The sequence below is a fragment of the Psittacula echo genome (assembly GCF_963264785.1).
Source record: "Psittacula echo genome assembly, chromosome: 24".
In the NCBI taxonomy this organism is placed as follows: domain Eukaryota; kingdom Metazoa; phylum Chordata; class Aves; order Psittaciformes; family Psittacidae; genus Psittacula; species Psittacula echo.
Window position 1 is genome coordinate 3,978,892 of NC_137759.1, and position 26,811 is coordinate 4,005,702.

The 26,811-nt window shown below is 53.0% G+C and overlaps 3 protein-coding genes across 3 annotated transcripts; 1 reads left to right on the forward strand and 2 right to left on the reverse strand.

The window, feature by feature from the left end:
• Positions 1–2,919: 2,919 nt before the first annotated feature.
• On the forward strand, positions 2,920–8,443 carry NMRK2 (nicotinamide riboside kinase 2; the record flags this gene model as incomplete). The annotated part of the gene is made up of 7 exons (XM_080633837.1): positions 2,920–2,945; positions 3,927–4,017; positions 5,298–5,346; positions 5,542–5,713; positions 7,312–7,383; positions 7,840–7,946; positions 8,317–8,443. 7 exons carry the CDS (start codon positions 2,920–2,922, stop codon positions 8,397–8,399), a joined length of 600 nt encoding a protein of 199 aa, XP_080489963.1. The 3' UTR covers positions 8,400–8,443.
• A 3,812-nt stretch (positions 8,444–12,255) lies between these two features.
• DAPK3 (death associated protein kinase 3) lies at positions 12,256–17,157 on the reverse strand. The gene is made up of 9 exons (XM_080634073.1): positions 16,993–17,157; positions 16,184–16,314; positions 14,855–15,215; positions 14,584–14,713; positions 14,377–14,425; positions 14,259–14,285; positions 14,007–14,159; positions 13,410–13,455; positions 12,256–13,293 (listed from the first exon to the last, which is right to left on the reverse strand). Exons 1-9 carry the CDS (start codon positions 17,053–17,055, stop codon positions 12,751–12,753), a joined length of 1,503 nt encoding a protein of 500 aa, XP_080490199.1. The 5' UTR covers positions 17,056–17,157; the 3' UTR covers positions 12,256–12,750.
• Positions 17,158–17,414: 257 nt separating this feature from the next.
• EEF2 (eukaryotic translation elongation factor 2) lies at positions 17,415–26,194 on the reverse strand. The gene is made up of 15 exons (XM_080633819.1): positions 26,060–26,194; positions 25,200–25,414; positions 24,332–24,513; positions 24,034–24,245; positions 23,037–23,215; positions 22,586–22,691; positions 22,189–22,302; positions 21,890–22,028; positions 21,025–21,220; positions 20,595–20,853; positions 20,180–20,287; positions 19,738–20,091; positions 18,789–18,971; positions 18,566–18,698; positions 17,415–17,829 (listed from the first exon to the last, which is right to left on the reverse strand). Exons 1-15 carry the CDS (start codon positions 26,060–26,062, stop codon positions 17,636–17,638), a joined length of 2,577 nt encoding a protein of 858 aa, XP_080489945.1. The 5' UTR covers positions 26,063–26,194; the 3' UTR covers positions 17,415–17,635.
• Between the last annotated feature and the right edge of the window lie 617 nt (positions 26,195–26,811).

A 26,811-nucleotide genomic window follows, 5' to 3' on the forward strand; every position in this document is an offset into this window, starting at 1 on the left:
CTCCCTTTGAGGATGGCATGTTCCAAAAACATTTGGATCAGCACAACTCTGATGTTCAGATTAGGAGCAGCCAAGACCAGTGGTTCCTCCTGACTTTAACTTCAGAGTCTCCTGATTTTTGGCTGGCAGGTAAGGTCAAACGTGGTAAAATGAACACTGAGGTAACACACCTTTTGCTTTCTGAGCCAAGACGCCTTCCTAGCTCATGGACAGAAGAGAAACACAGTGAAGGGCATGACAAACCTGAGCAGGGAGCTAAGCTGAGCTCAGATTTTCAGTTGGTATAAACATGCATCACTCCGCTTCAGTGCTCAATGATGATTTGCATCAGCTGAGAGTCTGACGTGGTGTCTCTCCCCTGGGAATGCTGAGCTTAAAGTGATGGGCAGCTGCTGGATGTCTGACTTCCCCGAGTCTCATCTCCATAAGAATCAAAGATCCAAGCTCCAAATCTCTCTGGAACAAGTATTTTATGTGGCTACCTTGGGAATTAAGCTGAAAGTACAATTTGCAAGTGACATCTCCAGGAACAAGCAGATAGAGTTCTAATGTTGACCATAAACAGTAACAGTGGAAACACTGGCTCTGGTCTATGCCTTAAACAGACAGAATTAAGACAACACATTAGGCTGGAAACAAACTTGTTATAATCCCATTATGAATTTATCAGGCTATATCTTAAAAAAAAGTCTTTTCTTGCCTTCAATATCTTCACTGCAAGAATTCCAGAATCTTACACCTCTGAGGATTAATAACCTTTTCATTTGCAGTACAATGGCTTTAACCTGCCAGAGGGGACACTGAGATGAGCTCTGAGGCAGAAGCTCTTCCCTGTGAGGGTGCTGAGGCGCTGGCACAGGGTGCCCAGAGAAGCTGTGGCTGCCCCATCCCTGGCAGTGTTCAAGGCCAGGTTGGACACAGGGGCTTGGAGCAAGCTGCTCCAGTGGAAGGTGGCCCTGCCAGTGGAGGGGTTGGAACTGGATGAGTTTTAAGGTCCCTTCCAGCCCAAACCATGCTATGGTTCTATGGTTATTCATGATCAGCTCATTTTATCAAAGCACTGGCCATGACCTTACAGCTGATAAGCATGAAATAGCTTTGTGGGCAAAAGTAACATCTTTTATTAGATCAACTGACATAGCTGCAGCAAGACAAACAAGAGTTTAGACCACAAAACACTTCTGCAGGCCTGAAATAGAGGCAGAAAAAAATCAAGTTAAATACAGTTAAGGAACAGTTGTTCTGAATAAAAGTTAATGATGTCAGTTTGAGAAAAAGGTATCCACAAAATACTAGGCATCCAAATAAGGTGTGGGATGATTAAGCCATAGGATACTACATAGGAGGAAAGAGATAATATTAACTGCCAAATTTAAAACATTCTATAGGCTTCTATGGTCATTGTGTTATTTAGGGAATGTCCTGCCTGATAGAACTGTATGGGACAGCTTCTCAGCACACCTGCTGCCAGGATGCCCCTTCAGCCAGGGGCAAGCCCTGCACAGCACCTATGTGCTGCACACACAGCTATCAGCATCAGATCACAGTGCAAGAATCAGCTCTGTAAACTCCAAAGCAGCAAAGAGGAGGAACAGGACACCACACACCAAGGTATTTGTGTTACTAAGGCTTTTACAATTGCTTTACAAACCAGCGTAGGACAAGGAATCCTTGCGTGTGTCTTTTAATGCTTCCATAGACTGATTTTATAAGAAGGAAGAACAAAAGCACACAATGGTCTGGATGGTTTAAGCCCTATTAGACAAGCTATTATTTAAAAACATATACTATACCCTTCACATTGAGCTGAAAAGCCATTCAGAGCCATGGCCAACTCTGCCTTCCCCTAACACCTCTCAAGCCAGCCCTGGTTTTAGAAGCACCTGAAACAATTAAAGCCCATTTTCCACGAGGTGTACATGTGGTGAGAGGTTTTCATTTGAGGAAGCAGTCCAGTGTAGTTAAGGTACCTTAAAAAGCACTACCTTACACGAGTGAACTGTAGAGCAGGAGGCCCTCCAGAAAGCTACTGGCATTTTATATTACTTATTTGTGCCTATGGCCAGAGAACACAGCATTTAAGAAGCCCCTCCTAAACGTTCAGAAGTTATTGGTCTAAATGGATTCACTCCTCGGCCTCTGCATATTCATTTCTCTGAAGAGCTTCCCTGAAAGGAGTAAAAAAGATCATTTAGTTCCCTTACTTTTCCTACCGTAAGTTTAGGGAAGCAAAAAACTCCCTGGACGCATTTTAAACAATGAAATTGGGATGGGAGAGAGGAGGAGGAGGAGGGGTGATGAAGAAAAAGGCTTCAAGGCAAAAAAAGATCATTTAGTTCCTTTACTTTTCCTACCATAAGTTTAAGGAAGCAAAAAACTCCCTGGACGCATTTTAAACAATGAAATTGGGATAGCAGAGAGGAGGAGGGGGAACGAAGAGGAAGGCTTCAAGGCAAAGGAACCCCAACCCTTTACACCCTCTCGCACCCCCCAAAGGCACCGCGCTGACATTTCCACCCGCCTCAATGACTAAGTTAGGCAAAGGAAGAGCTCGCCGAAGGGTTATTTATAGCGGGGGCAGCCGGGGGGGGCCCAGGGGGTGGTGGATGGAACAGGTGCCCCGGCAGCGCGCCTGACCCCGGCGGCGGAGCGCGGCTCCGAGCGCGACGTGACGGGCTCATGATGGTCACAGGGCTCCATCGGCAGCCGGGGCGGGGAGAGGCGGTCGGAGGGGCGGGTGCTGAGGGCGGACCCTATAAATGAGGGGCAAAGCGGCATCTACCTCAATGAAAGCGGGAGGAGAGGCCGGGTTGAGTGCGGGGATACGGAGAGGAAAGGTTTAGGTGTAGATCTGGTCCATTGAAAGTAATCTTAGTGTTTCTAAGTTAGTTCTTTTCTGACCGCATTCCTGCTGAGGAGATGAAATACATCATAGGCATCGGAGGGTGAGTTCCTGGTTTATGGTGTCTAGATGTTGCTTTGTCTTGTTGCTTAATTGCTGTGGATGAGTTGAGCCGGCAGTTGGAGGTGATAAATCTGGCTATGAAGGGATGTTATAGCGTTCTAGCAATGATGTGACTATTTGCGCCTCTTAAATACAGAGAGCTCTGCAGGGTGGTGCATGCCTAAGGTTTATAGGCAGGTCTATAAAGGCTTGAAATAGACAACAGATAGCTTCTAGGTCAGACGGAGCAATGTGCCTCAACTATGGCAAAAGATGTTGAGTTTAGCTTCTTAAAGCTTCTCTGGAACTGCTTCATATAGGATGGAGGGGGTAGGAAAAGCTTTTATTTTCTCCAAAAAAAGCAGGATTTGGAAGGAATCCTGTGTATGAGCCGGGGCAGGGGCATCCCTGCGGCTGCACAAGGGGCTGCAGGACCCTGGGTTAAAGGCAGCGTGAGGGGTTTATCGCCTTTGGATAAGCACAGACTTGAGATCTCTGGAGAGGAAGATTATTCAGGCCTTTTGTATTAAAACTGGTTCGCGGGTATAAAACTGAGTCATTGAGGAAAGAGCGAGCCTCCCTCAGTGAGGATTCATTGGAGACGCTCCTAGAGCTCACCCGGCTTCAGCCGGCGAGGGTTGAGCCCTCCAGGCCAGCATGGGCGGTGGAGAGCGGCGAACACTGGCGGGGGCCCGTGTTCCACCTGCCCCGGGGGCCGCGCCGCTTCCTCCATCTTGAGGCGGCTTCCCCCGGCTCGGGGGCGGAGATGGCGGCTCCCTCAGCGCGGCCGTTGAGCGGGGCGGGAAGCGCCGTTACGAGCCGGTGGTTGCCGGCGGGAAAAGGAAGGGGCGGCCGCAGCCAATCGGCGGCCAGAGCTCCGGTAGGCGGGAAATTTAAACCGGGGGCCACCGGGGATCCTTCCCCTCAGGGTGTCCCCGGAGGGATCCCGGTTCTCCCGCTTCTGTTTTCCCTCTCCCCGCAGGGTCACCAACGGTGGCAAAACCACCCTGACCAACAGGCTCATCAAGGCGCTGCCCAACTGCTGCGTGGTGCACCAGGATGACTTCTTCAAGGTACGCTGAGCCGCCAGTTAAAGCGTTAGCTGCTGCTTGTATGTGCGGTGACAGCTGTAGCAGGCCCCAACACACCGGTTTTTATGTACTTGTGCGTGTTTTCCAGGTCAGGTTTGATGGCTTAGGAGCAGCAACCTTCTGGTGTTAGTTTTCTGCTCCTCTATATGACTTTTGGGCAAGGAAGGAGATGCTGACACAAGTGTCAGTGTCTGCAGCCCCAGAATGGCTGTGGCCAAAGATTCCTTTTAACAACAGATCTAACTGGGTCAAACTGCTGCTTTCTGTTATGGGTCATTTGCTGTGCTGTGCACAAACCACTTCCTCCATGTTGGGTTTTCCTTCTTATTTGAATATGTTGCTTCTAAATAATACTTCAGGATTTAATCACTCCCCTGCTGCTTTAAATACAGTTGTACTGAGGAGCTTTGCCAGCTCTGTGTCAGGAACCCAGCTAAGAGATTGCTAAAGATGAATGCACAGAAGCTGTGTGCCCTTGTGGTGGGTTGGGAGAGCAGCAGGGACCACATCACTGATCCCTGCAGGGTTCCCAGGAAGGACAGAGCTGGACTCCACCGTATGTGGGAGTCCAAGCGATATGGCCACACGCTTGAAGCATCCCTCTGTTGTCCCCTGGTGTGTGAGGTGGCCCCAGTTTGTCCTGTCTGTGCAGGAGCATGTGAAATGGAGACACTCATTTGAAAAGCTTCTGTGCCACAAGCCTCATGTGTAGATTTGGTCATACACGGGCCCTGAAAGTGAAGGATTTCTGTTGGAGTCTCCATAAAGATCTATAGCTTTTCATTAGCGTTCTTAGTTGGCAAATGCCAGTAAAGCTATAGTCGCTAGGCTAGTAAGTAGCTAGTAAAGCTATAACTAGTGACCGAGTGTCTTGCTTTGCTGACCTGCATTTTTATTAGGAGTTAAAATAGCTGTTCTTGAACGTGTAAATTTTAGCCGTTACTTATTGCTGTATTTGCATTTTAAGTTCTATAATGTGTTGACTTATAAGCAGGCTTGTTTTGGTTAATAGCACCATATCGAATTATTAACCTAGAACTTTGCCCCAAATGGCTTGACCAAGCTAAGGGAACTCTTCACAGTTCCTGGGGTTGCTGAAAATGGGAACTTGTATTTGAATGTAGCCCAAGCAGGGTCTGTAACTGTTGTTAAGTGAACACTTGCTTTGTTGTGTATTGCAGTAATGTCCAGGTTGTGATCGGATCTTAGGTAACTGATCACGCTGAGTTTGCAGCAATGTTTTATTGCTCACTATATTTCAGCCACAAGATCAAATAGAAGTCGGGGAAGACGGCTTTAAACAATGGGATGGTAAGAGCAGTGTTCGCTATAGGATGCAGTAATGTATATTTTTCCTAAGTATTTCTTTTTAATTATTAAAGATTTAACAGTAAATTTCTGTAATTTCGATTTAACAAGTTCATTCTATTTTATACTTTCAAGCTATGTGCTCTATGATGTTTGATTATGTACCTTTTTCCCACCCACCCCCTTTCTTCTAACTAGTGTTGGACTCCTTGGATATGGAGGCAATGGTGAGCACTGTGCGTGCCTGGATTGAGAACCCAGTGAAGTTTGCCCGTTCCCATGGGGTGAATGTTACGCCTGGCTCTAAAGAGCCAGCCTCCAAAGATACCCATATATTGGTCATTGAAGGCTTCCTGCTTTATAATTACAAGTAAGGTTTGGGGAACTATTAACAGTTTGCCAGGGAAGAACACTAGATCCTTGCTGCCGGGGCTAAACCCTCCTTTTTACTAATATACCCCTCATGTCTTGTCCTGAGGTATCATGCACAACAATTTTTCTCATGTCCAATGGAAAATTTCCCAGTAAATGCTGGGAAAAGCGAGGTGCATGAGGTGACTTTCTCAAGGTAATGCAGGAAGCTCATTTAGGGCATGCCCTTGAACTCCAGGCATGGGGAGCTGTAGATCAGTACTGAGCCAGCAGCGCTGGCACAGGCTTCCCTTCTGGCCTCCCTCCACAAGGCCTAAACCTTGATCTGCAAAGGTCATTGATGAGAACAAGGAGATAATCCACTCTGCATGCAATCTCCCCTGGAATTTAGAAATAGTTCCCTTGTGTGATAAATGTGGTTGACATTAAATTGAGCTTAGGAATTAATTGTAAATTGGAGCACAAATCAACCTTTTTGCTTTTTTACATGGGGGTGAAAAATGCCTGGCAGGAAGAGAGGAGACTCCAGTGAAGAGAGAAAACTCCCAATAGCTAAATATATACCCTGCAGAAATCGCGTGCTATGAATGTGACCAGCAAAAGATTCTTGGCTCCAAACTCCAATTTTGTTTACAAAACTCTTTCAAGAGAACAAGCTGTGACACTTAGAAACCCAGAGTTGTTTCTGAGCCATCAGACAGGCAGCACCATCCCAGCTTTCCAAACTGAACGTAAAATGGCAATCGTGGACCAGCTGTCATGGCCAACTGAGGAATGTGCTGGCACACTGCTGGGTGTTCTTGGCCTGTCCCCAGTGAGGTGACTCTTGGTATCTCCTGAAGGTGACAAACACCTCTGAAGCTCTGTCTTGTTAATGGGAGCTTTTCCATAGTCCTGGACCTGGATCTTGCTCAGTTCATGACATATTAAGCATTTGTGCAACCTTCCCAGGCTTTTAGAAGTCTGTGAGTCCCAGCAGGTTCAAACTAGGTTTGCTTCAAGGATTTTTCTGGGTTTAGTTTCTTCAGCCTAATAGCAGCATGACGCAGAAAGCTGCAGTAGAGCCAGCTCTGGAAAAGAACGGAAGCTGATGAGCTGCCTTTGCCAAACTTGTGTGCCCACATGTGCTGCAGCACAGCAGGCCGGGTGGTTTGATAAGTCAGTGCAGATCAGATTGACCACGGCTTTAGTCTACTGTTAGAGCTGGATATCACAGAATCATTAGGGTTGGAAGAGACCTCTGGTGATCATGTAAGTCCAATCTCCTGCCAAGGCAAATGATCAAGAAGAGGCACAGTTCACAACCCAGGGCTTCCCAGTCCAGTGTCTGAGCCCCCCCACAGCAGGCGGCGTTTGGATGGGAAGACTATGTGGTGCACCATTCTGACCTCCAAACCCTGTGTTCTCTGTGTTCTATGGTGAATAAGCCTCTACTGTACATTAGCTTATGTCTTACTGAGGACACTTACTTCTGTTGTCTTTAACAGATGCAAATATGGGAGAGGCAAAGATTTTTTTGGCTTTCAGGGGTGACTTAATGCTTTTCTCTGACAAAAAAAAAAAATAGACACCTTCTTTCTTTCTACCCTACCCCAGACCACTGATAGATCTCTTTGACTTACGCTACTACCTGGCAGTTCCATATGATGAGTGCAAAAGGAGGAGAAGGTAAGAAGACTCTTTCGTAAGTCCCTACATTCCTTGTCCAAAGCCCCTCTCCAGGTTTCTTGTAGCCCCTTTAGGCTCTGGGAGCTGCTCTTAAGGTGTCCCCTCAAGAAGCCTTCTCCAGGCTCAGCAAGCCCAGCTCTTCCCCTATGAACATCAGTAAACCCTTGCAGACCGTTTCACCTTCATTGGCCACTTGCAGCTTCTGTATTCACTAAATAAACTTGGTGCAAAACAGACAACTATTGATGAGAAACTGGACTGTGACAATTGACTTACATCAATCCAAGCGAGAGCTGTCAAATCAGCTTCAGGCTCTCACAGTGTGCATGAGGCAGTGCTGTCCTCATGGTCACACATCACAGAATGGGTTGGGTTGGACAGGACCTTAAAGACATCTTGGTGTCCTGGGCATGGATAACACATCCTGATGTTCTTTGCCTGTTTTGCTGTTTGCAGTACACGTAACTACACTGTTCCTGACCCACCGGGTCTCTTTGATGGACACGTCTGGCCCATGTACTTGAAACACAGGAAAGCAATGGAGGACTGTGGTGTTGATGTTGGTGAGTCCCTCCCCAAGCACCCTGGCCCTGGGCTTTGGGTTTTAAGGAAGTCAGTAATTTAATTCATGGGAACTTGAACTGCAGTGAGACAAAGGTTCTGTTTGTACTGGGAAGCTCTAATCCTGGCCTACTCTCTGTGCAGATAAACACATGCAGTTTTACAGCTCAGAACTTCTTCCCTTTGTTTCATATTAAAAGAGACAAACCACATTCTTTATAGTGGGATAAGAGACTTTGTGGGGCATAAGTTTTTAAGGATGGTTCTGGGTTTCCAATTGGAAAATTTTACTCCTTTTGGTCAGTCTGAAATAGTTTAAAACTGATCTAGAGGAATTCATTCTGATCAGAAATGTACATCTTCTTCCTCCAGTTTATTTAGATGGGCTCAAGTCCCGAGATGAACTGTACAACCAAGTCTTTGAGGATATTCACAACAAGCTTTTGAACTGCTGACAGGTAAATGTGGTCCCACCATAGATGGGGTGGGACAAGAGGTGCTGACTGGTGAATAACCCACTCCTGCTCCCCAGTGCTCACACTTCCCCCTCTTTTGCTTTTTAGGATCTAAAGACCTGGAAGACCCGTGTACAGCGCGATGTAAATAGTACTGCAGTCGGCAGGAGGGTTTATTTGTGTAAACTCATCCTATACTGTCCTTTGGAAAGTATCTTTTGTATATAATTGAAGAATGAAAGTAACTTATTCACACCTCTTGATGGACAGGATTGGTTTGGTGGTTTTGGTTTTTTAACTTTCTTATTTTGTATTCCTCTGGCTTATCCCAAAGTTGAAAGTGCATTTTTATAATGAACAAGTAGAGCTACACTGGGAGAAAAACTGACTCTTCTGCTCATGTGCTTCTGCAGACATGGAGTCTGTCTGTAACAGCTTGTTTGTAACATCTCAATTCAGTAAAAACCCATTTTAAATCTTTATTGGAGGTCCTGTTTAATGTCAGTCACCTTTCCTGTGAGAGGAACAGGCACAAAACTCCTCAAACACAACACTCGAGGTGTCAGCCCTACTCTGTCACTGTCTTGTTTTCAGTGGTAACCCTGACTGGGAAGCCTGGTTCAGGAGTCCCAGTGAGAGCGGGATTCTCCATGCAATGGTGGGAGGGGAACAGCACTGAAGCTATTTATAATGTGCTAGTATGAAATCAGTTTAATGTCAGCCTCTGCTTCATGGCGTTTCTCACTTCACACTCAAATTAGCACATAAAGATACTGCAGCCTTGTTTCAGCCAGCAGCTGAGTGCTCCCTGGGTGAGAAGTTTGGACAGAAGCCTCTTTCTGCCTCTCACCACCCAAATGAGTATGTTATTTGGTCCCAGATTCCTGCCTCGCTGAACTTCAGGTGGTGATGTGCCTGCAGAGGGGTCCTGTAGAGGTGGATGTGTCCAAGTGGGAGACATTTGGGGCAAAACCCTGTATTACAGTGCCAGATGGCAAACTGCAACTGTAAAACCTAAGTACAGGAGGTTCTGATGTTACAAATGCTTTGGCTAAGTTTATGGGAAGCCCACAGCTTCCTTACTCCTCCATGTCCTCCCTTCCTAGCAAAATTGTCAGTAAAATAATAGTGGCAATAGTTTTCCTGATGTTTCTGGTGATGGGCTTCCTGTCACTGTTTCAGTGAGCTAAAGAAGCCTCCCACTGTGAGTGAGCAGCAGGGCAGTAACTGGGCAAACACAACATTGCAATAACTCACACCACAGACCATAATGAGCTTCAGAAAAGGGGATGTTGTGGCTGAAGAGCACCAAGACCAACCTGGAACCAATACTGTCCTTGCTTCAAGCTAATAATAACCTCCCCACTCTACTGTGCCTGGAACTGGGCTGGAATACCATGATGAGATGGGTGGGATGTGCCAATCTGCTGTCGACATGGGCCGGCTAAAGATAGGAAGTGCCATTGAACTGCTGTGCCCGAGCATGTGCATTGCACCACGCACCAAAGGTTTCTGGGTTAAAGTATAAAACCTCTCACGTGGGGTGAGCACAGGGATCTTTTGGGCACTGAAATAACTTGGCTGTGGCATCAGCATGGATCACTTTGGAAGAGTTTTGGGCATGCCTTAATTAGAAACAGTGCTCCAGAAAAGCAGCTGCCACAGATTAGAGAGCAGTCACCCTGAAACTCCCACCAAGCCAGTTTCAAGGGGTGCTTTAAGCCACCAGAAGGATCCAACCACCTCATCCTTGTGTTAACACTGAGATTTTTCCAATTGTCTGGCCAGAACAGGAACACCGCAGCCAGAACAAAACAGGAATAGTGATGGCATCACCCACACTTCCACAAGCTATAAAGAAGCAAATTTCCTCATGTGTGACACTGCATGTGCCTGGAGACACCCACAACATACTCATTACACCATTACAGGGCCGGGTGTTTGTCAGTGGCAAAGCTGTGACCCGTCACTGGTACCTTGTAAGTCAATTTGACATCATTACATTGCTGGTTTCCCAGTAGGAAAACCCCAAAGCCCTGGCTCCATTCTGCAATGAGTTCTGGTGTGGTTTCCCTCAGGTTTCCCCAGATGGGTTTAGCTCCCACCTGATGAGCTGTGCAAAACCAGTCTGCTTCCACGAGGATATGTAAGGGAAAAGCCCTTTCCCTCACCTCAAGCTGCAGCGAGGAGGCAAAAACTGAAGCCTGAAAAAGGCACTTTCATATTCCCTGTCCCCAGTGAACATAAAGCATGCCAGGGCAGTGCCAGCCCCAACTCCGAAAGGGGAACTGAGGCAGCACATGCTGGTATGTCACGTGGGTGAAATCTGGTATCCCCGTTGGATTTGCCTCCTGGAAGTGGTCTCCCACATAATTCTTCCTCCAAGCTGAGCAGTCAGTATTTCCCCGCCAGCACTGGTCCCTGGTGCATCAGAGCCATCTGAGCTCCCTCTGCAATTTAAAACCCTCACCAAAACCCCCCCGAATCCTGCTTTTTAAACATTCCGGTTTTATCTTTGGCCATTCCCCAGGATAGGATCACCTCCAGCATCCCTCTGGAGCAGCACACCTGCAGAGAGAAGCCTGTGCCGGCTGGGGTGAATGGTGACTGACTTCCAAGAGCCTTTGGGAGCATGAAACAGGAATCTGTGGCACGAGGAGCAGCTGGGAAGCCTCAGCACTATGTGAACTTCGCACAGCTTGGGACCAACTGTTGCTATAGGATTTCCATACATCCCTTCACACGCCAGCTCTGGTGACGAATTGGTTCTGTAAGAGCAGATCAAATAGCCAGGACTCCAGATCAAATGCCATGGCACAGATCCTGCTCCATGCCAGGAGCTGCCACCAGCCAGGCGGTCACGCCATGCAGCACCCCTGGGTGCCAAGAGGCTTGGCCTGGAAAAATGGGGTCAGACTAAAATTATCCCTGGCCCCATGTGCCCCACAGGTTGGGATGAAACCTACACCCGGTGGGACGTCAGCGGCACACGGGGCTGCCCAAGGAATGGTGTGGACAGGGACACGGGACACGGGACATGTCCCCTCCACCCCAAGGAGCCGGGGGGGGAAGCACTGGAGCAACAAATAAAACCTAAATTGGGCAATTCCCCCAGTTTTGGAGCTCAGCCGGAGGGAAACCCGCTGCTGCCTCCCTGCACGGGTGCTGGCAAGCTGGAGGGATGCTGCGCATCCGCTGGGATTTGGCTGGTGATTCCCCCAGATCAAGTTCAGCTGAATCTTGGCTCCATCAGCAGAGGGCTGAGGGCAGCCGGAAACCCTGCTGTGCTTCCAGAGGAAATGGCAATTTGGGATCTTGTCCCCCTGTCCCAGGGAGGCTGCGGCTCCCCTCGCACCAGCCACCAGGTGCGCCCTGTGCTTATCGACTCTTCCTGGCCCCAAATATATTGGTGCCAATTCCTTATCAACCCTGTTCCCATCCAAACTGGGATCTGGCAGGTCCCCTGCCTACGGGAGATCCCAGGGGAAAAGGGCAGGGAACCCCCAGAAACCCTGGGACCCTCCCTGAGCCCCAGGGGCCTCCCCAAATCCCATAGACCTTCTCCTGCTCCCAGAACCATGCTTCAATCGGAGTCCACAGGACTCCTCCATGGTCTGAGGCAAGAAGAGCTGAGTGCTCCTCCAGCCTGGGAGCACCCTGCAACCTGTTCACAGCTCCCTCCAATCCCACAGGGAACTCGCCTGCCCCAAAAGAAATCCCTTCTCCTCCCAGATTAAGGAATCCCTCCTGGGACGGGAGCACCAACACCACGTGTGGGCACAGCAGAGGAGCTGTTACTGCACAGGACATCCCATCACCATCCTCCCATGGCAGGAGCCAAGGCAGCCGCCCCGGTGCATGGAAACCTTTATTCTGTTAAAGGGGGGAGTGCCCGTGGGACCGAGGGCTGGGGCAGGGGGGGACAATGCACCCGGGGGGACAGGGAACAGCCGGGGTCACCCACGGGGCTGCAGCGTGTTGGGGACCATGTGAGGCAGGCACTGAGCTGCTGCCAGGGTACAGAGAGGGGTCCCCTCACCAAGAGCCCCACAGGCAGCTCCAAGAGCCAGGCCCTGGGCAGGATGGCGAGAACTGGTCCCTGAGCACTGTGGCCAGGAGCAGGGAGCAGCGAGGGGAGCACAGGGACGTGAAGCCAAGCAAGAGCCACACGCAGGAAGCCAAAACCCAGGCGAGCACAACTGCAGCTCCCTGAGGGGGGTCTCGAGGGAGGCACAAGCCCCCCCCCTCCACTGCGAGCCCAAAGACTGTCGGTGGAGTGGCTCCTGGGGTGAGCAGGGGGCTTGGGAAGGATGATCCCACCTCATCCCGCAGGCAGCCAGCCCCGGCCCAGCTAACGGATGCTGCCGTCACCCTCGCTGCTCTGCAGCTTCTCGCGCTCAATGGACCACACCAGCTCCTGGACAAACTTCATCTCCGAGGCCACCTGCTTGGCCAGTGCCTCATAGTGGTTCTCCAGCTTCCGGTAACGCCTCTTGAGGCCGTTGGCCACCTGCACTACACTCTTGGTCTCCTCCTGTGCCTGCTTCTTCAGGGCCTCCGTCTTCTGCAGCTCCTGCCGGATCTGGCGGAGGTCCTGGCTGATGCTCTCGTTCTCCTCTTTGTACCATGACTCCTTCTCCTCATAGATGGACAGCAGGGCCTCGATGTCCTCCTGGAAGGACTTCTTGTTCCTCTCCAGCTCTCGGAGGCTCTCCTCAGCTGCAGCCACCTCCTCCATGACCTTGGAGAAGCGCTCGAAGTTGATGTAGGTGTTGTTTGGTGGCATGCTGGAGTGGGACTTGATGGTGTACTCCTTCAGGCGTGTGGTCTTCAGCCGGCGGCGCTCGGGCTTCTTGCTGTTGTCTTCGTTGCGGACATTCCTCCTCTTGATCACCTGTGGAAAGGGACGGCCGCAGGCGTAAGGTGCAGCACCCACCCATGGTCTGCAACACCCAACCCAGACCGTTGGGTGTCTGATACCCAAAAAGTGCCGATTCTTTCAGTTCTCACCTTAATCCAAGGGTGCTCCAGGCTTTGAGCGATGGTCATCCGCTTCCTGCAAAGACAGCCAGGCTGCGACCAAGGGGCAGAGGCTTCGCTGCCTCTTTCCCTGTCAAAGTCCTGGAAAAGCAGCTCAGATCCAATCACCTCTGGGGCACGGATGGGCCCAGAGGAACTCGCTGTCAGCTTCCTGCCGTCATGCAGCCTCCCCCTGGCAAACACACCCCAAAGAGCCTGCAGGAACCTCCTGACTGATGTCTGATCATGCAGCATCGCTGCTCCTGGGTGCTCAGGTGAGCCCTTCACCCCTTCCATAGCCTTTTCCCTCCTTTTCAGCTAAGCTGCTGCATCCCCAGGGTGATCCCAGAATTCATCCCGTGCCTGACACAGAGAAGAGACTTTTGTTTCCAAATCCTACCAGCAACAGGGAAGTCGGGGGGATAAACAGGATTTATAAACAAGCAGCACACAGGCATGGGCAAAGGCAGGCTCAGAGCTAAACTCCACGTGGACAGGAGATGTGGGAGCTGCCCGTACACAGAGAGTGGGGCAGGAGGGACCATCCCCCTCCCAAGGTAACCCCCAGCTCTGCTCCCTGCCTCTCACTTGGGGTCCTTGACGAGCAGGCGACGGATGAAGTCCTTGGCCAGCTCACTGGTGTTGCTGAAATACTCCTCGTCGAAGTCATAGTTGACAGCAGATATGTTGGTCAGCGTCTCCTGCTTCGTTTCCCCCAGGAAGGGGGAGGCTCCACTCAGCCTGCGGTGAGAGCAGGTTGTGACACCCCAGAGAGGTGACAGCCCGAGTAGGGGACTTGCCCTGCAGAGCCCCTCTCCCCCAGACTCCCCCTATACTCACAGGATGTAAGTGATGACCCCGATGCTCCTGGAAGAGAGAGGAAAATGAGGCTGAAGCTCCGCAGAGCTCTCTGCATGTTCAGCAGGAGGGGAGACCCACAGGGAGAGGATTCACTCACCACATGTCAGCCTCCAGCCCCAGGGGTTCGTAGTTGACGATTTCTGGGGCTTTAGAAGGAAAGAGGGAAGAAAACAGGATTATTCCGGGGGAAAGAAGCCTTTTCCCATGACCTCACCCTGGCACACACACCATGGCTTTGGGCGTCTCTCTGGGATTAAGCCAAAGCTTTTGGAGCCCCACAGGAACGCCACCAGCCAGAGCTCACCTACAAACTCCGGGGTCCCAAATATATTCTTGAATTCATTCCCAGCTTCAATCTTGTGGGCAATCCCAAAGTCGATGAGTTTGATCCGGGGGTTTGGCACATTCTTATCCAGCAGCATAATGTTCTCTGGCTGCAGTGGGGAGAGGAGCCGGCAGTTACCCCACATGCCTCAGGCAGGGAGCAATCCCAGAGCCAGCTCCACAGGAGCCTGCATCCTCATCGCTGCTCCCCAGCTGCCAAGCACGAGGTGCCTGCATGTCCCAGCCCTCACCTTCAAGTCAAAGTGGGCGATGCGCTTGGAGTGCAGATAGTGCACCCCGTCCAGGATCTGCTTCAGGAACTGGGTGGCCTCCTCCTCTGTGAGGGACTCCTTCTCAGCCAGGAAATCAAAGAGCTCGCCACCCGAGACCAGCTCCAGGATGAGCACCACGTCCGTCTTGTTCTCGAAGATGTCGTGCAGGGTGATGATGTTGGGGTGCTGGATCTCCCGCAGGATGTCCACCTCCCTCTCGATCTCCTCCCGGCTCACGCCACGGCGGCTGGACGACAGCCGACGCTTCTTGATGAACTTGGCTGCATATTCCAGACCCGTTTTCCTCTCCCGGCACTTCCGTACGATGGCAAACTGCCCGCTGCGGGATGCAGGGAGGAGGTGAGGAGAGGATCATTGTGCTCGTGTGTGCTAGGCAGCGGGGTCAGCACCAGTATGAGGATGGGAGGCACTGTGCAGGAGTTTACCCTTGTCCCTTCTGCCCCAGCTGAGCCCCCCATGGTCCCTCTGCTAGGACGCACAAGGATCCCTCAATGACTTCTTCCCAGGACGGATCCATCCCACTTCCCAGGGCTGCCCTGTCCCCTCCCCGCTGCCCGGCCATTGGCCATCCCCACCAGCACAGACTACTCTATACATCCCTACATCACACCAGGGCCACCCGCAGTCCCCCCAGGGCAGGGACCAGCCTTATCCAGCTGGGATCCAGCCCCCAGGCATCACATCCATCCCCAGGGCTCCCGATGGATGCAGCTCCAGCACAGCCCCAAGAGAAAGGGACCTGGAGCAAGGCCCAAGAAGCTCCCCCCTTTTAAAGGAACAAACACTAAAGCCACCCAAAATGTTCCCGCTGCTCAATTCCTTCCCAGGGCCTGAGAAGCAGCATCCAAGGGAGCCCTGGGGCCACGGCTGTAGCAGACCCTGAGTCCTGCTGCGGCTGAGGCAGCGCTGGAGGATCCAAACCCAGCCCACACCCCCCCCCCCCCACCGCAGCCTCCGCATCCCGATGATTAAATCCCATTTTCAGGCAGTGATTCACCCCGGATCTGTCCCACGGGCGCAGAGCCAGGCAGCAGCGAGGGCTCTGGCCAAACCCGGGTAGGACAGGAGCTCTGCTGGGCCTGCTCACATATAGAAGTGAGTTTAGAATTAACACCTTCCTTTGTTAATGTACAGCTGCTAGAGGTGCCTGGCTCTGCCCACAGCCCCACTGCCTGCATAGCACAGAGGTGGCACAGGGACACCAGGAGGGCTGCAGCAGGCGGTGAGGATGCTCGGGCAGGGAGGGCTGCAGCCATGGAAACCCCCGGAGCACAGGACATCACTCACCTGCCCAGCTCTTCCCCCATCTCATAGAAGTCCTCCACATTCTCCTGCCGGAAGGTGGACATGGCTGCGGAGCTGAAGCTCCCCGACCCTGCGAGCGGAGCTGGGCACCGGGAGCAGCCGGGGATCAGCACCTGCGGCACCAGGACAGGGGGGTTTCACACCAACACCAGCAGCAGTGCTGGGGAGAGCTCGGGGCAGGGCCTGGCATAGGGGGACCGAGGGGAAGGAGCCCTGAAGCAGCGCAGCCCCAATGTTGTGTTGTGGGCATGGCGGGGTGGCTGTGGCCGCACTGCGGGTTAGCCCTGGGGACACCCCCCGGTGTCATCATGCCCCTGGCCCCTGCGGGGACGTCCTGGGGGGAGAGGAAGGAGCAGGGGCGGTGGCTGTGACCCCACGGCCATGCTCGATCCCAAGCCTGTCACTGCAGGCACTGACACCCCGCTGTGGAGGAGGGACGCCCCAGCTGCCCCCCCTTGCCACAGCCAACCCCACAGCCCCACATCCCGAACCCCCCCGCCCCTTCCAGCCCTACAACCCTCTCATCCCGATCCCCCACAGCCTTTTCCTGCCCCACAGCCCCCCCCATCCCTCACAACCTCCTCCAGCCCCACAACCCCCCGTATCCCAAACCCCACAGGCCTAACCCTCCCCCTGCCGCCACATCCCTCACAGCCCCATCCCCACACTTCCAACCCCCCAAATCCAACCCCCGCCCTCTCTCCCATCCCCACAAGCCCTCAACCCCCCCTTCCCGCCCCGCGACCTCAGCCCCACAGCCCTCATAATCCTTCCCTCCCCACACCCCAAACCTGGGCCGCCGCCGCCCGCGCCGCCGCCGCCACATTCCACCACAGCCGCTTGGCTCCGCCCATCCCATTGGCGGGGCGGGCCGTCGCTCAGAGGATGGACGGAGCTGATTGGCTGAGCGCGGTAACATCGTCCCGCCCACCATGTAAAGCGCCGTGCTCAGCCCACCCTGGTCCTCCCGGCCGCAAGGGGGCGCCCTATTAATGCGGAAAATCCCCCCCCCCCCCCCAAATATCCCCTTATCAATTTTAATCATGATCCAATTTTATTAATTCCAGTGGCACTAATACAGGCGGCGATAGTAACGACCGACAATCACACTGCAACTCTTTCCCCCCCCCCATTTTACATGGATTCACACCCCCTTACCCCCCAAACCAGCTTTGTATCGTTTTTGAGTCAAATAAATACAGAATTGGGCAAATCCGAGTGGAAATGGTTTAGTTCCCATGGCGGAGATGAGGCATGTGCAACACCGAAACCTATAAGGCTGTTTTTTAATCCTTTTCCTCCTCATTTCAAGTCTTAAAATCATTATGAAACCCATTCATTAATGCAAAGAGATGGCGGTGACGAGCGTTTAAACCCCTTTGCTAATTTCATTCATTCCCTCCCTTCCCTGTTCCCGGAGTCCAAGGAGTTTGATTAGAGCTTGTCAAGGAAGTTATCCAGCGCTGGAATTCCTTCCTTCAGGCCCTTGCGCTTGCGGGTCTCGGCCACCACTTGGCCGGGGCGGCTGGTGCTGTCAAAGGGGTCCCCGGGGAGGATCTGCCAGTGGTCGAAGACGCACTGGGGGAAGGCCTGGCCCCCAGTGTTGGACCGGAGATCGGCTGTGAAACCTGCAGGGAGAGGACAGAGTGAGAACCTGCACCCTCAGGAGATGGGACCCACAGAGACACCAACACAACACCCACAGGAAAAGCTGGAGGAGATGGGGTCAACGCTCCAGGGGGCTTCAAGATGGGGATGGAACGGTTTGGGCTGGAAGGGACCTTACAGCTCATCCAGTTCCAACCCCCTGCCACAGGCAGGGATGCCTTCCACTAGAGCAGGTTGCTCCATGCCACATCCAACCTTGCCTTTAATGTTTCTATCTAACCTGTGTCTACTTTTGGTCCATGCTCTACAAACAAGCTGTGGAGAGGGTCAGGAGAAGGGCCAAAAATATCATAGACAGACTAGGCAGCCATGTGAAGACCGGCTGAGAGCTGGGCTTGTTCAACCTGGAGATAGGTGGCTCCAAGGAGACCTTATCATCATATTCCAGCTCTCTCAGGCTAGCTCCAGAGTAGAGCTGCTCCAGCCCCTGTGTAGCATCCCCGTGACCTCCTCTGGACTCACTCCAACAGCTGCCCAGTGGAGTCACCATCCCTGGATTGATTAAAGACACATGTAGATGTGTTGCTCAGGGACACAGTTTAGTGATGAACTTGGCAGTGCTGCATTAACAGCTGGACTTGACGATCTTAAAGGTATTTTCTAACTGAAATGACCCAATGATGGCTGTGGTCAGACAGTGACCTGCAGGATCCCCCCATCCCAGGCTGGGATCAAGCCCCCAGAAGCACCACTCACCAAAGGACTCATTGACAGGCAGGTAGGCCTTGACCACGAACATGGGGGTGCCAGCAACCTGGGTCTCCTCAAACACATGGCCACGCTTCCTGTTTAGCACCCCATAGATGCCACCAACCACCTGCTCCGGACACTGCAACAGAGAGAGATGGGTCAGGACCACAGGCCACCCCGCTGCCACATCCTTCTCCAATATCTTCTGGCCTGAGGAGATGCTCCTCACCTGGATTTCCACAAGGTAGATGGGCTCCATCAGCCGGGGCTGGGCGGTGAGCACGCAGGCGTACAGGCACCTCCTGGCAGTGGGAATGATCTGCCCACCTCCACGGTGGATGGCATCGGCGTGCAGGGTTACATCATGCACGTCGAAGCGCACACCACGCATGTTCTCCTCACACAGGACACCCTGGAAAAGCAGAGCAAGGGCTCAACCATCACCATTCTGGGGACAGTTGTGCTCCCAACCAGGGAGATGATCCAGGGCCTCAGCTTATGGGCATTCCCTGGAAGCAGCAATAAGGGCAGGAAGTGCCAGAACCACTTATCAAGTGGTCTTCCTCACCCAAGAGCTCCAAACCAGCTCTATCTGGCCTGAGGCACAGTCACAGCCCCTTAGAGAAGCCTTCAAGCACCAGAATAGTTCCCACCAGCACCTCATCCCTCATTTCCATGGCTCACGTTGGCAGCAAAAACACCAACATACATTTCTGATGCTGCAACCCAAGTATTTGGTCAGGAAAAGTCATTTTTTCACATAAATGGGAAAAAACCCACCAAGTTGTTGGCATGTAAACTGGAAAAAACCTGCTCCTGTTGCTGTTCCCACCTAGTTTCAGAGTCATCTCTTGCCTAGTCCCAAGAAAGTAATTGGTAAGGCAGGCCAGATCCCTATGGAGCCTCTCCCAGCACACCCTTCATTTCCTCTGGATGCCAGCTCTGTTGTTCATCTCAGGAGCTTCTATCCCAGCTGCTCCACTTTGCTCTGAAAAGCTCTTTCAGATTTGAAGTACATGCTGTTGTGATGGAATTTCTCCGGTGCTGGGAGAAAGGTTTTTGTCTGGAGGTTGTGTGTGTCTGAAGAGACCTTCAACCCAGGCACCCCGGTCCATTTATCCTAAGATACACTTCTGAATTACACATATACTGCCCCATGTGTGATGGATTTCCCTCACCTCCTTTGTTGCCCACTGGAAGCCAGCCACCACGCTGTCCTTGATCTCATTCAGGTACTGCACCCCCTTGGTGATGTCAGTCAGGATGTTGGGGCCGGTGCCATCAGGACCAAAGCACCAGATCTTCCTGGCCTCGGTGACATCCCACTCGTACTTCTCAGCCAGGTAACGAGCTCGTTGCTTCAGCTCCTGACGGGCAGAGACCTCCCCCTTGTCGATGTCCTCAGCCAGGCCATCAGGGAAGGGCCGGGCCTTCATATAGAGCCTGTTGTGCTTATTGGGGGACTTGGAAAGGCACATCACATTGGACTCCTCACTGACTGTCTCACGGTAGGACACAACAGGATCCGATTTCTGCAGTGACAGAGAGCAGGGAACAGCCGTGAGCCACACCAAGCAAACCGCAGATCGCCAAGGGCTCTGCCCACCACAGCCCCTCTACCTTGATGGGGATGCAGGCATGGTCTTCCTCCAGGTCCTTCAGGCAGATCTCCAAGTGCAGCTCCCCTGCGCCAGCGATGATGTGCTCCCCGGACTCCTCGATGATGCACTGAAAAGACCATTAATGCAGCAGGTGAAGCTTCTGGCTGCAATGCAACAAAATCTCTTGCTCCTAAAACATTAGTGATTGTCTCTGATTTTTGACTCTCAGGTCTGCTTTTAGATGCTCTTTCTGCTGACCTGAGTATGATCTGGTCCCGCTCCAAGGTGGGACACAGCATTCCCTCCCACTCCAGTGGGCTGGGACCAATGCTCAATTCAAGACCTCCACCAGCACAATCACCACTGAAAGCCAAGCCTCCTGTGCCAGCAGCACCAGGATTCCTCCTGGCCCCAAAACCATTCTGGACATTCACCTGCACCATAGGGTCAGACTTGGCCAGACGCTTCAGTCCCTCCACCAGCTTGGGCAGGTCAGCTGGGTTCTTGGCCTCCACAGCCACACGCACAACGGGGCTGACGCTGAACTTCATCACTCTCATGTTGTGAGCGTGCTCAAAAGTGGTGATGGTTCCAGTCTTCACAAGGAACTGGTCAACACCAACCAGACCAACAATGTTTCCACAAGGCACGTCCTCAATGGGTTCAACATAACGGCCCATCATGAGAATGGTCCTGGTGAGACAGAAGGCTGTTTTAATGAAGTCTGACAGAAAAGGTCCCATCAGGCAGGAGCTCAGCATCGGACTTGAAGCCAGGGCCAAGCACCTCAGAGGCAAGAAAAGACTCAAAATAGCACTAGAACCATAAATCTGAAGCACCAAACACATCCCAGCCAGGACTGACCTCTGAATTGGCTTCAGGTACAGATCCTCCTTCTTGCCAGGTGTGTAGTTTGGTCCCATGATCCTGACTTTCAAGCCAGTTGAGACGAGACCAGAAAAGACACGACCAAAAGCGTAGAAACGTCCCTTGTCAGAGGTTGGCACCATTTTAGAGATGTACATCATCAGGGGGCCTTTGGGGTCACAGTTCTTAATACCTGGGAAAAGCAGAGGTCAGCCTGGTTCAGTATTATCTGTAGTATTGGGCACACATCCCCTGTACCCTCCCCCCCCCCAAATATCAACACAAGACCTGCGCCCACTATTGTGTCCCAGGCTGCTGACTTCTGGCCAGCCAAAGCAGAGAGAAAGATCTCACAGAATGGTTTGGGCTGGAAGGGACTTTCAAGCTCATCCAGTTCCAACGCCCTGCCACAGGCAGGGACACCTTCCACTAGAGCAGGTTGCTCCAAGCCCCTGTGTCCAACCTGACCTTGAACACTGTCAGGGATGGGGCAGCCACAGCTTCTCTGGGCACCCTCTGCCAGTGCCTCAGCACCCTCACAGGGAAGAGCTTCTGCCTAAGAGCTCATCTCAATCTTCCCTGCCAGTTTAAAGCCATTACATCACCAAGAGATGTTTTATATTAATACAAAGCTCACCTTGAGCCTTTGGCATACACCCTATCTACTCTCCAGTCAGCTAGCTCAGCCCTTCAGAGTAAATCTGTGAGCTAGTTAAGCATGTTTGATCCGTACTAGAACAGACTCAGGAATTCCAGTAGCTACCAAGCTGTGTGCCTGGAAAATGAGATGGCCACAGGGGTGGTGGAACACTGCGCACTTATGTGAAGAGACATCTAGCAGCAAAGCAGCAGCTCGTCCTACCTATGGCAGCCTCATCATCAGGGGGTCCCTCGTAGAGCAGCTCACAGCGGTACTTCTGGGCTGTGACAGGAGAAGGCAGGTGAATGGTGATCATCTGCAGCAGGGCATCTCCAGCAGGCAGCCACCGCCTCATCACGGCCTGAGCAGAGATCGGAGGAGCAAGAGCTGGTCAGGCTGTTCACAACCTGCAGTTCACCTTCCAACTCCAGCAGCACCTCCCAACACAAGCAGGGTTTGGAGCTGCTTAGTAACTTAACACAGCTGGAACAGCACAACTGCTCATCTCCCCACAGTCTCACCTTCAGCAGGGGTTTGCCCTCTTTGTCCTTATCTTCACTGTCAAGCTTGATGTCCAGCTTCTCAATCAGTTTAGCCGCCTCCTCCTTCTTGAAGTTCATGATTGCACTGAAGACCTGGAACAGCAGCAGCAGTAGTTATGAATGCTGCCCTTGACCCAGTTTGCAGCAGCACCATGTCTCTCTGAGGAGAATTTCTGTCCTTGCTCATCACCCAGTTGAACCCACCCAGAGGCACAGACCTGCCTACATAACACCCACCACCCGTTTCCCTGCCCACAGGGAGTAACGAGACGTGTCAGAGGTTTCAATTTCTTCAAGCAGACAAGTCAGGTCAAAGTGAAGAAATTTTCCATCATCATGCACAGCCCTAGCCTGGGCCAAACACCGAGGAACTCACCTTGAAGATGGGGTCAAGGATGAGCTGGCAGAAGGTCCTGGGCAGTTTCTTTCCATCCGGGCTGGTAGCAGATTTACTGAATTTGCCAGTAGCAGGATCAAAGTATCTGGAGAAAGAATCAAGTCAGACAAGTATCAATGCAGAGCTCAGCTACAGATATGTGGCTTGTTCTGGCTGCTGAGGCCAGAGGAAAGATCTGCTAAAAACCATTTTCATACTTTCCCCCATCACTCCATTTTCAGAGCAACACTTAACTCATGTTGCCAATCACCATCCCCTCCCCATTATCTGGGTTTCCTGCTCATGGGTAACAGCTCCTTTGCTGACACACACGTCAAGTGACTGAGCCAGGGCTCTAAGCAGGCACAGTCACATCGCCCCTCCTTCCCCATCTCTCCCACTACCACGCTGCAGCCACACGAAGCTGATTCAGAATTAGATCAATCTTCACCTGTCTCCCCACAGCTTCTTCATCATGTCTTCGACCTTCTTGGCACGCTCAGATGCGTTCAGCTGGGCATCCCCCTTGGCAGCGAACTTTGCAACGTACATTTCAGCAAACTGCTTCAGAGTGAACGCCCAGCCATGCAGGCCAGAGCCAAAGCCCACTGTGCCCAGCACTGGGTCAATCTGGGAGAGAACCAACAGCAGAGCTGGGTTACCGAGGAACAGCCACAGCACGTGACAGCAGTCAGCCCATTCCATCCCAAACAGCACTGAGTACAAAGGTTCAAGGTGGAGCTTCAGGACTAATGGGCTAATGAGCCATTCTATGAGAGCAGCCATCTCTGAGGACGCAATTACAGCCCGGCCCACCTCCACCATTTCAGCTTTGTACCATGCAACCAGGCTGGGTTTTCTTCAACAGGCTCACCAGCTGCCCTGATGTGGATGCAGGGAACACTCCTGTCCTTCAGAGGAAGGATGAGCAGTACAGGAAAACCTGCAGCACGTGGTGAGTGCTCAATGGGGACAAAGCAGGAGCCTTTCCTCAGAGCCTCCAGTCCACAGCCCAGTTTGCTCTGAGGAACCCACCCAGGAGCAGGGCTTGGGTTGCAGGAAATGGCAAACACCTACTGGCCTCCCATTTTGGAAGAGAGCTGGGGGTGGGATGAGAGCGGGACAGGAACGTCGGATCTCACATCACCCACCATCACAGATATGATGTGAGCAAGAAGGTGGCCTCCAAAGCAACAGTGCCCCTTTGGAAAGGGAGGAAATGCTCCCTTGTGTTTATAGTCTTTATTTGTTTAAGCTCTGAACTAGCAGGCAATGTCAGATGAAAGTACAACAGAGCTCCAAACCAGCACACGTCTGGGTAGGATAGCATCTTCATTACTCTACTCTTGCTTCTCCACTTGGGACAGCAAAGAAGGACCAAGGAGACAACCAGCTCCCTCCCACTGCAGGAGACAAGCTCAAACACAGCACTCGCAGCTCCCACTTACCATGATGTTTCCCATGGGGCCGCTTTCCCCTTCTCCATACGTGGAGATGATGACGTTCACGTTCTCCACGATGCGCTGGAAGGTCTGGTACAGCTCTTCTGGCTCCAGCTGCAGCTCCAGCAGCGCTCGGTCCATCTTGTTCATCATCAGGACAGGCTTGATCCTCTCTGCAATGGCCTGACGCAGCACAGTCTCTGTCTGCACGCACACGCCTGCCAAACACGGGGGAATCAGTTATCCCCGGCTTCAAACTCGCCCAACACACACTCCAGCTGCACATGGCTGCAGAAGCCCTTACCAGAGACGCAGTCTACAACAACCAGGGCACCATCAGTGACACGAAGAGCAGCAGTAACCTCTGAAGAGAAGTCCACGTGCCCAGGAGAGTCAATCAGGTTGATCAAGAAGCCAGAACCATCTTTGCTCTGCTTGATGAAGGCCAAGTCGTTTTCAGAGAGCTCATAAAATAGGGAAATTGCTCTGAAATTAAAGAAAAACTATTCAAATTGTTATCTACACATTACCCCTCCTCACAGTTTAGAAACAGGCTTTTACTCTAGGCAGACAGCTGCGTCTCAGTCTAAGGATCTCTCCCAGCGTGGGAGATAACCAGGAGCACAAACTAAAATCTGCCCTTCCCATGGTCCTTTGAAACCAGGACCTCTTCTGAAACCATAACCTCTTGTGACTCTCTACAACCTGAAATGCCCAAAGAGGATTCCATTTCTTCCAATCAAGGAATTACACTTTTCCTACAAGGCCCAACCACCTTTTTGAGCCCTCTCCATGTCCCTCAGGGTCATCAAACTGCCTGTGGTGACACAGCCACAAGGTACATCACCAGAGGTGCTCCAAAGACAGTCTCTGCACTGCATTCCACAGGACTTCAGCAGGCACCAGCCACATCCAGCAGTTCCAGGGCTAACATGGAAGGCTGAAGATCCTGCTGTACATCTACTTCCCAGAGGCCACTAAGGTGAAGCTCTATGATTCACCAGAAGCTACTCAATACTTGCTCTCTCAATTAAGCAATCCTCAAGAGATGAGCTTCTGAATTAGCCTGCCGCTGTCTTCTCCCCTCTCATGATCAGTGAAGCACTCAGAGCCCACCCTGAGCTCAGGCCATGCTGCAGGAGCACCTAGGAGCCTGGTGGGAGGGCACTCACGTTGACTTGATGGTGATGCACCGTTCCTGCTCATCCTTTCTTGTGTCGGTGAACCGGGTCTCCCCCGCGCGGGCAGAAGCGATGATTCCAGCTTTACATACCAGAGAATCAGTCAAGGTTGATTTGCCGTGATCAACGTGGGCAATCACAGACATGTTTCTGATGTTGGCCTTTTTGTCCATGATGGCCCGTATCTGGTCTACTGTGAAGTTCACCTTGACGAGAGAAGGTGGGGAAGAGAATAACATGGGATGTATAGAAGCAGCTCTGGCAGCTCCAGGGAGCCCAATCAACTGCCATGGCCGCACTGACAGCGGCTCTGCCTGCATTACACGCCAGCCCACAGCAAGGGCACCGCAGACACTGGCATCACAGGCAGCAGGGCCCAGGCCTGCAGTGTGAGCACCCAGCTCAATGTCCTCCCAACTGCAGCACCATGAGGGGCCCCCCAGCTAAACGCAAGCTCTCCCTTGGGCGCTGCTCCGCGGCTGTGGGGGGGGTGACAGCCCGGAGCGCTGCCCCCGCCCGGGCCGCAGCGTTACATAAGGCAGCCGCCAGCCGCCGCAAAGGCCCGTCCCCGACGTCAACACCGCCGCGGTGCCACATCACTGCCGCTCCCGCCCTCCCCGCGGGCCGGGCGCAGGGCCCCGCTACCACCGGGGACAAGGACCACGCTGCGGCCGCCGAGCCACCCCCCCCCGCCGGGGCCAGCCCCACCCCTCTCCCCTCAGCAGCGGCCCAGCCCGGCACGGCAGGCCCTGCCGCCGCAGGGTTCCCCAACGGGGCGGCCATCGCCGGTGACACGAAGAGCGCGGTGCCCGCTGAGCTCGCCGGGGCGGCAACGGGGCGCGGGGGCTCACCATGGTGGCGGATGGCGGCGGATTCTCTGGGGCGGGGGGGTCACAGCAATGGCGGCGGCAATGGCCCTGTCTCGCTGGCGAGCGCAGAGCGGGCGGAAGAGAGCGCTGACGTCAACAGCACCCTTCTTATAGGGCGGCGCCGGCCGGGGGGCGGCACCTGCGCACCCGGCGCGTTCTGCGCAGGCGTGAAGGCGGCTGTCTGGCCCGCAGCGGCTCTATGGTTGGGGGGGGATTGGAGACTTCGCGGCCGGGCACCGGGACTGCGCGGGGGCCTGCAGCGGGGGAAGCAGCCACCGGACCGGCGGGTGAGCCCGGGGCTCCGAGTCCTCCAAAGCGGCGGTGCAGCAGAGCCCGGCGTCAGTCCCGTCCCGGCGCTTCCCTCCCATGCCCAGCTTGCAGAGGGCCTGTAGCGGCGAAGCTCCAGCGCCCCCTGCGGGCAGGGAGGAGCGCGGTCCCGCACCGGGCTCCGGATGGGACCCTGGGGGACCCCGTCGCCGTGCCGCCGCTGCCAGCTCCTGCCTGATTCCCGCACGTGTCTGTCGCAGGCAGGGACCGGCAGGGCGACGGCGGAGCTCCCGCTGAGGTGACAGAATGAGTTACCGCCTGATGGGGTTTCCATAGTGATCGCTTGAAGCTTTAGCACCCATACTGGTTTGTGCCGGACTGGAAGAGAACGCTGGAGAGCCTGACCGGCCTGCCTGGGAGGCTGGTTAATTGCCTTTCTGCTTAATTAGGTGTGGGGTTGATAAGGA

Coding starts and splice junctions, on each gene's coding strand:
- EEF2 (XM_080633819.1), bottom strand. Junction 22,303..22,585: donor TCCTTGACCCCATCTTCAAG/GTGAGTTCCTCG, acceptor CTGCTGTTCCAG/GTCTTCAGTGCAATCATGAA. Junction 20,854..21,024: donor TACCTGAAGCCAATTCAGAG/GTCAGTCCTGGC, acceptor CTGTCTCACCAG/GACCATTCTCATGATGGGCC.
- DAPK3 (XM_080634073.1), bottom strand. CDS start 17,055: ATGGGCGGAGCCAAGCGGCTGTGGTGGAATGTGGCGGCGGCGGCGCGG. Junction 14,426..14,583: donor TGGGACCCCGGAGTTTGTAG/GTGAGCTCTGGC, acceptor TTCCTTCTAAAG/CCCCAGAAATCGTCAACTAC. Junction 14,160..14,258: donor GGGGTCATCACTTACATCCT/GTGAGTATAGGG, acceptor CTCTCACCGCAG/GCTGAGTGGAGCCTCCCCCT.